Raw genomic sequence first — 12054 nt, forward strand, 5'->3', positions numbered from 1 at the left:
CAGGCCTGAGTTGCCTCTCCTCACCTAATCCCTTCAGCTGATTGCTCTCTTCTCTCTGGCTTCCTGGCTTTTAATCCCCTTTCTCCTGCTCTTCCCGCTTGTTACTTTGGGCGTCCCTGAGTTGTCTCTCCTCACCTGTAACCCTGGGGCCCTTTTTGGTCCTAGCTAAATGGGAGAGGGGTGTCCTATTAGACTTCCATCTTAGCTGGGCAATGGGCTTCCAGTGCCCATTGTTCCATGATGCAGTCAGAACTAGAGCTTAAGTTTCTGTGCTTAAAAACAAGACTTAGGTCAAAAGTGGCTTTGGTGATTTGCTTATTTCTGGATTCCCTATTTCTTTTAGGTTTTGCCCAGATAATTTCAGGCAAAGGTCACTGGGTGGCACAATTTGTGCTCATCTACTAATTTACAGTTTGGCTGTTCAAATCCACCAAGCAGTGCAGTAAAAGAACATTCTGGTGATCTACTTCCATAAAAATTACTGCTGACTACCACTGTCAGCTACCCAGAAGGGGATCTGTGTAGGAGATTCTGGATAGAGAGGGAGAACAATGTGGAACAAAACTCAAAATCATTTAAAAAAAAAAAAAATGATAAGAGACCAAGTTTGCTGGTCTGATAGAGCCTGGTGGAACCCCTGAGACTATGGTCCCTAATTCCCCTTTAGGTCTGGAGTTGAACCCACTCCTGTGGCTCCCAGCCAAACAGAAGACAGGCAGTCATGGGCGAATAGAAGGGCTGTGTATACACAGGAAGACAGCTCAGGGGCAGGAGTGCATGGAGGGATGGACACAGGGAAGAGGAAACTATGGGTAGGAAGTGGAAGGGGAGCTGTTGTATTATGAGAAATTGCAATCAATGTCATGAGACAAAGTATATGTCAACTGCTGTATGGAAAATGAATTTGCTCTGTAAACTTTCACCTAATCACAATATATATTTTTTTAAAAAACATTTTTCTTTTAGAAACATTGTCTGCCAACCCTATACATGGTGTTGGGCACACTGCCCCCTGCATAGACATACCTGATAGTTCAGCCCATCCACCCATCTTTCCACCCATATATCTATGTTTGCCTTCACTGACAACACAGTACTGTATGTGCAAAAGGGTTCATCTTTGTTGTCTGTACCTCCCATGTACCTCTCTATGTCTTCCTCTTACTCAATGCCACTGTGTTGATCTCTCACATTTGGTACATTGCCCTTCTCTTTACCCACCTAATCACAATAAAAATTTTTTTAAAAAAAAATCTACTTGTGCCAAGGGGACAGGTAGGTGCCATCTTCCGACCTCCTCTAACCCCACAAGAGGAAGACAGAATCACCATCAGAAGCCCAAGGCCTATTCCTGCGAGGCCAGACATACTGCCTCCCTCCTGCCCTTTTATCAACCCTGACACCAACTGTTCTCACAGCACCCACCACTTCTTTGCTGGGTTTGATAATTTGCTGCAGTAGCCACACAGAACTCACAGATTATAGGGTTTGTTAGGGACACACCAGACTACAATTCAAGTTCAGAAATGCACTCAGTCTCTTGCAGCCAGCCGTCTCACTCAGCAGCTGGCAATCTCAGTAGCACATCACTCTCTCAGTAGTGCGTGTCTCTCACATCTCATTCTCAGCAGTGCATGTCTCTCACATCTGTTTCTCAGCAGCTTGTGTGTCTCATTTCTCTAAGGAGTACATTTCTCTCAGCAGCATGTCTTTCTCAGCCAGCAGTCAGACTCCTTTTGCCTCTAGGAGGGCTCCTTTTGAGCCTGGCAGAGTGGCCCAAACTAATCAATCCCAACATCAGACTTCTACACTCCTAAGAGAGAGTGAACTTCCCAGAAAATTCCTTCGTGCTGCTCCCAACAGAAATACCCCCGGTGGATAACTTTAACAGTCAGGAGCTACTCAGTTGTTCATGGCAGATTGCACCATGGAGTTTACAAAGACTTATGGCTAGAAAAGCCATACCAGGTAATTTACTACACCACACTGTAATTTCAAATTCATACTTTTTAAAAAGAGGTGTTATTTTTAACTTTCCCTCTAAAACTGAAATTTTAGGGGAAAAAAAATTACTGCTGAGAAAATCCTATGGAGCAGTTCTACTTTGTAACACATGGGATGACCGTGAGTTGAAATGAACTCAAAGTTTAATTTTCATTTTTTAAAATTTCAGGCAATTCCTTACCTTGTCACTTCTTCATTACTTAATGGTCACTTGTTGTCTGCTGTTGATTCTCTGTCCAAAGGGCATCCTTTAGCATCGCATGTAAGGTTGGTCTGGTTTTAACAAATTCCCTTAATTTCTGCTTATCTGGAAGTTTCCTAATTTCACCATCATATTTGAGAGACAGTTTTGCTGGGTATATAATTCTTGGTTGGAAATTTTTTTCTTTCAGGGTTTTGTATATACCACCTCATTGTCTTCTCTCCTACATGGTTTCTGCAGAGAAATCCAAGCTTAGTCTTATTGGTTGCCCCTTGCAGGTAACTTTTTGTTTTTCCCATGCTACTTTCAGGATTCTTTCTTTGTCTTTGGTTTTGATGAGTTTGATGATGATATGTGTTGGTGATTTTCTTTTGGGGTCTATCCTGTTTAGGGTATATTCTCATCTTGATCATACCAGGGATTCTCTTCCAACAAATCTTCGACAGTTTTCTCTGTGGGTTTGTCTCTTCGTGTTCTGGAATTTCAGTGACACGCAGGTTATTCCTTTTGATGGCATTCCCACATGAACCTTAGAATTCTTCATTTTGTTTTGATCTTTTTTCTCATTGTTCCCTTTCCAAAGAAGTATTGAGGTATTTGTCTTCAATCTCACTAATTCTGTCTTCCATTCATTCGATTCTGCTCCTTTGCCCATTCAATGTGTTACCTATTTCTGAAAATTCAGTATTTCTATCTGGATTTCTATCTGTATATTTTGTATCATTTCTAATTTTTCATTTATTTTGTCAGTTTGTTCTTGTATTGTCTTTCAAAATTGTTCTAGAGTTTTCTGTGTTTTCCTCCATTTTGTCAGTGTTTTCCTTGATCTGTCTCTCAATCCTTTGAAGGTACCTACATATAATTCTTTTGAATTCCTTATCAGGGAGTTCCAATGCTGCGTCTTCCTCAGGAACATGTTTTGAGTCTGTATCTTGGTCCCTTGTTTCTCCTGCTTTATCTTGCTTCTTTGTGTGGACTGTGGTGGTCTGTTGTCTCTGAGACAATGTGACATTTTTGTGTTTATATTTAATCGGTGATGGCATGTTGGAGTGATTTGCCCAAGATTTTCCTTTTCTCTGGATGTTATCTAAGTAAGCATTGTACTATGCTCCTCTGTTTGCTAGTTGGCAGCACTTATACACTCACCACTTGTCTCCTTTCCTGTTGTCAGCCTCTCATATGTCTCTGCTGTCCTTGGCAAGTGGAGCCTATTCTTAGGTCCTTGGAATCTGAATGAGAATGCTGTCACTTTAAATATCCAAAATGGCCACCTCTTGCAAACATTAAAAATGGCTGTGCCCTCTATCACTTTAAATATCCAAGATGACCACTACTTCTAAACATTCAAAATGGCTGCACCCTCAATCACTTTACATATCTAAAATGGGCATCACTCTTAACCAAAATGGCTGTGCCCTCCAGACAGCCAAAAGTCCACAGCTCAGTTTGTCTCCCTCTTTGCTGTTTCCCTTCCTAGTCATCGGTCACCAGTGCAGTCATCCCTGAAGCCCTTGGTGACCAGGGGTGATCTTTAGGTTAGTTCTCAGGTCCCAACACCACTTGGAATTATTCAGGCTGTTGGTACTGTCAGCATAGCTGACAGTCTGCAGCTCCGTCCATCTCCATGCTCATTGTTTTCATTCATGTTCTTCCACTAGTTGGTGCCTAATCCAGTTCTGTATAGTTCCTTTCAAAGCTCAGGGCTCCAGGATTATCTTCTGTATCTCTATCAATTGATTTTTCTTTTTTTTTTGTTGAAGAGGGTCTGTGTAGCTTGTCTGCCTATTCTGCTATCTTACCAGAAATCCTTTATTACTTAATAAGATGATTTTTGTAGTTCATCAAAGGAGGGTTGGTTCTGATAAGGTAGTCCACTATATTATTAATCATCTTGTCTTTCATCCCTACTCCCTACTGTATATTCTCAGCCACACCAAAGAATAAACGTATGCACGTATATCCTGTATCATCCTGGACACTTGGAGCAAGTCCAGGATATCAATACTTCTTTAAACAAATAAGGAGCTCTGGTGCATAGTGCCTAAGGCATTTGACTGCTAACCAGAAAGCTGGCAGCTCAAGCCCACTAGTCACTCCTTGGAAAGAAGATTGGGCAATCTACTTCCATAGAGACACCGCCTCAGAAACCCAAGGAGGGGTCGCTATAAGTCAAATCAACTTGACAGCAATGAGTTTTGAGTTAAACAAGTAAGAATTATATATTTGAGTTTTCCTGTCTCCTAGTAGGAACTCAAGCAGTTCGAGAAAAATCTCTTTACCTAGATAACTAGAGAGCATCTAGTGCTCTGTTGGAGGGTGGACACTTTTTCGTATCTATCTCTGTTTTTTGTAGCACAACTGGGTGTGGGTTGAATGGAGCTCTGTGTTGATGCTCATGTGAGGGATAGTGAGCATCCATGTTCATTTGTAAGCATATCTGACATAGGAGACAAGGAGTGACTTTGCGATAGCCCTAAGAATCCACCCAAAGCTCCTGAAGCTTCTGACTGAAAGACCAAGTGAGAGGGTCTGGAGGAAAGCTTGCCTTTTGCATAATTAAGTTCAAGCAGATATGAGTATGATAGGAATGCCTCTGGCTAAGGCGCCTGTACTTGGAGCACAAGGGAGAAAACAAATCTTTCATACATTATTCACATTAGGCAATAATGAGGGTCTTTATAGGACCAAAAGTAAGATACTTTAGAAAGGAAGACTTGGAAACATCAACCTCATTAGAGGAATGTCAGGTAGAGCTGAAGAACTATTAGTAGTATCATCACTCCACTATTGTTTCATAGGTTCTAATACTCTTTCAACTGTTGTTGTTATGTGCTGTCAAGTCAGACTCGACTCATAGCAACCCCTCCTTGGGTTTCAACTAAGACTTACTAAATTTATTGCTGGTTCTTTTTGACTGATAATAGAAATTACTTTTAGAGAACTGCAAGGTTAGGAAAGGGTCATCTATGATTATAAAACAGTATTGATCATAATATTTACTATGCATACAATCTAATAAATTGTTACACCTATATCAAATTTAATTCTTTACCCAGGAAAATATAGAGTTATCAAAGGTATCATTTCTCCCGTTGGTGATGCGTATAAGAAGAAAGGACTCATCCCTGCCCATCACCGGGTAATCATGGCAGAGCTTGCAACCAAGAATTCAAAATGGGTAGAAGTTGACACATGGGAAAGTCTTCAGAATGAGTGGATAGAGACTGCTAAAGTGCTAAGGTATTTATGGTGAAGTCAGTGTTGTCACTTCTGTGGAAATGGGTTGGGGCCTTCTTGGCTTTTTGCCATGTTTCAATGCTGCCTGTGTCTGTTAATATCAAATCTATTGCCATCAAATTCACTCCAACTCATTAGGACCCCATGTGTCTGAATGGAACTGTGCTCCAAAGGATTCTCATTGGCTGAGTATTTAGAAGTAGATTGCCAGGGCTTGCTTCCAAGGTGCCTCTGGGTGAACTCAAATCACCAGCCTTTCAATTAACAGCCAAGTGTGTTAACAGTTTGCACCACATAAGTACTTCTCTGTGAACATACAGATTTGTAAAACCGTCCCTAGTATTGGAAAGGCTAAAGCTGTCCCATTGCCGGGTAAGGTTATTATGAGACTCTTGAGCACTTTTCTTTTGGGGAAACAGAGCATGAGGTGTTGCTTAGCCTTTATATCTTCCTTGTATTTTGCATGTTTGCTGCTATGTGATTTCTCTGTATGAGAACAGAGGAAGCCTGCCCAGCCTGTCCATCTGTGCCCCAAGTGAGAATGAAACAAGTTGTAATAGGATGTTATTACCATTAATTTTCTTAGGTATAAAAAAAGAGGCCGGTAACTCAAAGAAGAGAAGCCGTGAGTGATATGAGTGATACTTGATAATGGACAGATATCCTTTTGTGGTTACTATGGGACATATCTCTGCTCATATCTTTGAAACAGTTCTACAATTAATGTTCTGAAACCAGAGCAAGTAACATCTCAAACTCTCAAACTCACTGCTGACGAGTCAATTCCGACTCATAGCGACCCCTCCTTGGGTTTCCGAGGCAGTATCTCTATGGAAGTAGATTGCCCCATCTTTCTTTCAAGGAGCGGCTGGTGGGTTTGAACCACTAGCCTTCTGGTTAGCAGTCAAATGCCTTAGGCACTGTGCCACCAGAGCTCCTAAGTAACATCTAATTATTACTTAATATTAGCTTGAGTATAAAATAAAAGAGCTTTTTGAAAAGACATTTCTAATTCTGTCCTTAGAGTTCTGAACCTTCTGGTTACTGACTATATCAGCTAGGGTTCAGAATAGGAAATAGAAACCATTTTTCAGGGGATGCAAGTGCTTATATAGAATTGTTAAGTAGGAGGAGTGGAAGTAAGGGTGCTGCTGGCTTTTTGTTTCAAAGTCACATCTCCTTAGTGGCAGTTTGAGTTCAGGGAAGATTCCTGCTTCTGCTAACAGCTGCTGCTACATCATCTCAGACTCCTAAAGGTGGTGAGTAGACATTAGACTATCGAGTCCAGCCCCTACACTCCTACTGTAAGGGATTGCTTGACAGACAGGCTCCACATCCACAGAAAGAAGGCCACCACCTCCCTTCTGCCTTCCAAATCTTTTCTGAGTTGGCAGAACCTCAGTCACACCCAGAACTTGCTTACAAGAACCCCTGGGAAATACATTTAGTGTTGGATTAGATACTTAGGCAGTAGACAATATCTAGCATGTAAGTAGAAAACTGAGTGACTTATCAAGAGGATGGACTTTGCAGGTGTGGCAGGGAGAAGAGCCATTGGCTGGTCGCTCCAAGTTCTTCCACCAGAAACCAGGCTTCTGGGTCCCAGCCTTACCCAATCTGTCTAGCTCCATGGTGACCTTATTGTCCACTATACATTCAGCTCAGCCATTCAAGAGGGAAGTGATTCAGGGGCACAAAGGAGTCACAGTTGGATCCTATAGTGTAGCTTGTGTCCTTGGGTAACTTCGCACAGTTGTAAAGCAGTGGGTAAAGCCATACACAAATCCCGCCTGTGGTCCCCCCTCTAGAACCTTATCTTTGGTATTGTGATTCTTTACACTGCTCTTCTCTTCATCACCAGGTCAAGCCACACTCTTCAGTTGTCAAGGGTGTGGGCTTGATTTGCTATCAAATTGATTCTAACTTACAGCAACCCTGTAGGACAGAGTTCTGGTAGCATAGTGCCTAAGGCACTTGACTGCTAAGCAGAAGGCTGGTGGTTCAAACCCACCAGCCACTCCTCAGAAGGAAGATGGGGCAATCTACTTCCGTAGTGATACCGCCTCAGAAACCCAAGGAGGGGTCGCTATGAGTCAGAGATGACTCGATGGCACATAATAACAACAACAACAACCACGGACAGAGTAGACCTGCCCCATAGCGTTTCCAAAGCTGTAATCTTTATGGAAGCAGATTGCCACATCTTTCTCCTGTGGAACCAGACTTCCTGGTCTGGTTAAATCCTGACTCTGTTGTTTATAAGCTAAATGACCTTGGGCCAATTAGTCAGTGTCTTGCTCTCTAAATGGGGATGATAAACAATTCTGATATAATGGTAGCAATAATATAGTTAAACATTTACTCCTTACTTACCAACTACAGGTTACCCTCACATTCTGAAAATAAGAGTGTGAGTTCTTATGAGACCTTTGATAAACTAAATGGAATAAAGCAAAGCAGCAGTTACCATTCGTTTATATGGGAACAATTTTTGAGCATTTCCAGAAACAAAAAATAACCTACCAAATTATACCAATAATACATAAAACCTAAAATAGCACTAACATACAGTGTTCACAGACACTGTGAAAGCTACGGCGGCTTGATGCTGAGGTGCTGAGTGCAGTTCCTGGGGAAGGAGCTTGGTGGTGCCATTTTTGCTGCTAGAGATGCATGCTTCCTCTTTAACTCACTGCAAAACAAACAATGAGCACTAATTTTGCTTTTAGCCCTTTTTTGTAAAATCAAAAATCCTCTTCGGATTTCTATCAGTTAAGGAAAACAGGCACTAATGAAGGTCTTTGGCAAAAGCAAAGCAAAGTGGTGTAAAGCAAACTTCTAGAAAAACTTTTAGAGAATCAGGAGATACCTGTATCTTATCATCCAAAGTTTTCACATTTTCGACAATGGTAAAAAATCTACTATCTGACTATTTTGCACATTAATTAAGCAATGGGCCTGGTGACAACAGCTGTGGAGCCCCCTCCCTTGAAGAGGGTCTCCAGGAGGCCTCCAGGAAGGTAGGCCATGTTGCCACTGTCCTCTGTTCCCTCCTGCCGGTGGAGGCACCGAGTCCAGCGTCCGTGTGGGCCACTTTCCCCCTGGCCACGGCCTCACGAACACACAAGCAGCACTGAGCCGCGGGGGGGCCTGTCCTGGGTTTCCAGCTTCACCTGTTCCCAGGCTTTGCAGCTCAAAATTGCCATGGGGTGAGAAGAAAGGAAAAAAAAGACATTGGAGAGGGTGTTTTGGAAGAAATACATGGAAGTTTCACGACATCCCAAAGTGAGCCAAACTGAAGCCTCCGGCTGGATGGGGTCAAGTGCAGGGCCAGCCTCCCAGTGCCCTTGCAGGAAGCCCCAAGCCAGGCCTGGAGGGCAGAGCAGGCTCCGCGACAGTGAGCACAGGGCTTGCAGGGGTAGGAGTGGAGCCCTGGAGGCGGCCCCTTGAGGGAAGCCCCCACCGAGCACAGGTGAAGTAGTAAAGACCTGGGCCCTCCAGTCACACAGCTTGACTTTATTTCCAGGCCTCCTTCTCTGCAGAGGAATAATCCATAACTGGATTGATCATAGTGATGAGAACATCAGTAAACCTTAGCTATTATTAAAATTAAAAAAAAAAAAAAATCAGACAAATAGATGGTCTGAAACAGGGAAAAAAATAACTACTCCAGTTTTTCATAATGCTAGTTTTTGCATAACGTCCTGTTCTTTGGAACCTAACCATGTTGATAAGTTAGGAGTAGGTATACTTTATAATAACCAAATATAACTAAAACATTGATTTAGTCATGTTTTTATTGAATGTCTCCTGTGTTCTAGGGACTGTGCTGGGAGCTGGAGTTGCAACTCTAAGCCAAGCCTCCATTTCTCGGTGGTCAAGGGTGTGGGCTTGATTTGCTGTCAAATTGATTCCAATTTGCTGTCAAATTGATTCCAATCTCCCCCCCCCCATTGTGGGAATAATAATAATAATAATTTTTATGAACACAGGATGTTAAGAGGATTTTGTCTGATAATCTGTGTAAAGGGTTTAGTGTAGGGCTTGGCTCAATAAATAGTGTTCATTCTTATATTAGGACACAGACACAGTCTCTCCCTTCATAAAGCTTAGGATAATAATAGCCATCATTTGTTATACACACAGAATTTTCCTTGCTTTTCATCCCTGATAACCAGTACCCAGCAGTACAGTGTCCTTGCTGGCATCCATCCTGACTGATGTCTGGGTATTGTTGTTGTTGTTGTCATTTGCTGTAGAGTCAGCTTTCACTTATGGTGACCTCATGTACAACAGAATCAAACGTGCCCAGTCCCACACCATCTTCACAACTGTTGGTATGCACAGGTCCACTTTTGCAGCCACTGTGTATTTTGAGTCCTGCCAACCTCAGGGGCTCATCTCCTAGCACTCTAGGGGCCAGTATTCTGTTGTGATCCATAGGGTTTTCACTGGCTAAGTTTTGGAAATAGAGTGCCAGATCTTTCTTCCAGTCTGTTTTAGTCTGGAAGTTCTGCTGAAATCTGTCCATGATGGGTGACCTTACCGGTATTTGAAATCCTGGTAGCATATCTTCCAGCATCACAGAAACATGCAAGCCATCACAGTAGGACAAACTGACCGATGAGGTGATGTTGGTGTCTGGGGGTACCAACAGTTAAATATTTTTAGTTTTGTTCTGCCTTTAACAGTGGGTCAAGGAGTTCTGGTGGTATAGTGCTCTGGTAGCATAGTGGCTCAGGCAGTTGGCTGCTAACCAGAAGGCTGGCGGTTCAAACCCACCAGCCACTCCTCGGAAGGAAGATGGGGCAATCTACTTCCGTAGTGATACTGCCTAGGAAACCCAAGGAGGAGTCGCTATGAGTCAGGGCCGACTCGACAGCACATAACAACAACAACAACAACAGTGGTTAAGCATTTGGCTGCTAACCAGAAGGTAGGTGGTTCAAACCCACCAGCTGCTCTGCAGAAGAAAGATGGGGTGGTCTGCTTCCATAAAGATTTATAGCCTTGGGAACCCAGTAGGGTTGCTTTGAGTTGGAATTGACTTGATGGCAGTGAGTTTGGCTTTTTTGTTTGTTTGTTTGTTTGTTACAGTGGGTCAGAGGTTCTTTGATATCTCCAGAGGGACAATACTTTAGCTAAGCTCTGTGAGAAAAAGAAATGTTCTGTTGTTCCATTGTTTTATAGACACCACCAAGAAAAATTAGAGGCTAGTAACTGTGGTAACCAGCAGGATTCACCTACTCTGAAAAGGCCTGGACAAAAGAGGAAGTGGACTGAACAAAGACAAGATTTTAGTCAGATGACATCCCGAGAGCTGAAAACCAAAGGTCTGTATGTTTTACCAGGATCCAGATTAGAGTTTGTAAGAGTATAGGGTGGCTCTGCAGGAGAAAGACCCAGCGATCTGCTTCTGTCAAAATTACAGCCAAGAAAACCCTATGATTAGTTCTGCTCTGCCACATAGGGTTGCTGTGAGTTGCACTCGACTCTACAGCACCCAACAACAAGGGCTAGGGCTGAGTCAACCCCCTTTTTATTTTCATTTCATATTCATTTCATGTAAACGCCTGGGAAAAGCCCCTTGTCCATTTTGTGGATGAAGGAGGAGCAAAAGTCACTCTGAGCTTATTTGTCCTATGGTAGTTCTTAACTTTTGAGGTGTCCATAATCTCTTTTGGGAATCTGATTCTAATAAAAGCTATGGACCCTCTTTCCAGAAAAACATGGACACACATTCATTTTGAGGTAGGAAGCTATTAGAAGAGCAAACACAAACGCTCTGTTTCATTTTTTTCCTCAGGTATGCCAGAGGTGAAGTTGCTGTGTGGGGCAGACTTACTGGAGTCCTTTGGTGTGCCCAATTTGTGGAAGAGTGAGGACATTGCCCGAATCGTGGGAGACTATGGGCTCATCTGTATTACTCGGGCTGGAAATGATGCTCAGAAATTCATCTATGAATCGGATGTGCTGTGGAAACACCGGAGCAACATTCACCTGGTGAACGAATGGATCACCAATGACATCTCGTCCACGAAGATCCGGCGAGCCCTCCGAAGGGGCCAGAGCATCCGCTACCTGGTGCCAGACCTCGTCCAAGAGTACATCGAAAAGCATAACTTGTACAGCTCAGAGAGTGAAGACAGGAATGCTGGGGTTATCCTGGCTCCTCTGCAGAAAAACACGGCGAAAGCTAAGCCATAAGAAATCCAACAATGTGATATTTTGCACTTCCCTTTGAGGCTTTGAGATAACCTGGATGTTAGTAACTTGGGAAAGGATTGTGACCCTGTTTCATAAACTAAAGCTTAAAAAGTTTAGTAAAAATCAGCACAAAATTAAAATCAGGTTTGTCTTTTTCTTTTTGTCAGAAGTTATTAAGATGAATATTTTCAGTATGGTCTTTTATTTATTTATTTTTTAAAGAATTCTTCAAAACAAGAGATGAGCCACACTAAAGCCAGAAGAATATTTAATGAAATGAACTACAAATAGGAAGTCAGAAAGAACATCCTGGCTTTAGCACAGAAGAGAACCAAAGTGTGAAATGCAGAGTCCATTAAAAATGCTAATTTTAGTTATGAAGGAAACCAACATTATATGGACAT

The 12054-nt window shown here is 42.5% G+C and overlaps 1 protein-coding gene across 1 annotated transcript in view; it reads left to right on the top strand.

Annotated features, from left to right (window-relative positions):
- The window catches only part of NMNAT1 (nicotinamide nucleotide adenylyltransferase 1), a 27175-nt gene extending 15525 nt beyond the window's left edge, over positions 1-11650 (top strand). Inside the window, exons 2-4 of the mRNA XM_007942607.2 lie at positions 5263-5446; positions 10634-10776; positions 11250-11650. Coding sequence (XP_007940798.1) covers positions 5263-5446; positions 10634-10776; positions 11250-11650 — 728 coding nt within the window. The remainder of the gene's footprint in view (positions 1-5262; positions 5447-10633; positions 10777-11249) is intronic.
- The last annotated feature ends 404 nt before the right edge of the window (positions 11651-12054 follow it).

Source organism: Orycteropus afer, unplaced genomic scaffold (assembly GCF_000298275.1).
Source record: "Orycteropus afer afer isolate SDZICR_OR568_19922 unplaced genomic scaffold, OryAfe1.0 scaffold00094, whole genome shotgun sequence".
NCBI lineage: Eukaryota > Metazoa > Chordata > Mammalia > Tubulidentata > Orycteropodidae > Orycteropus > Orycteropus afer.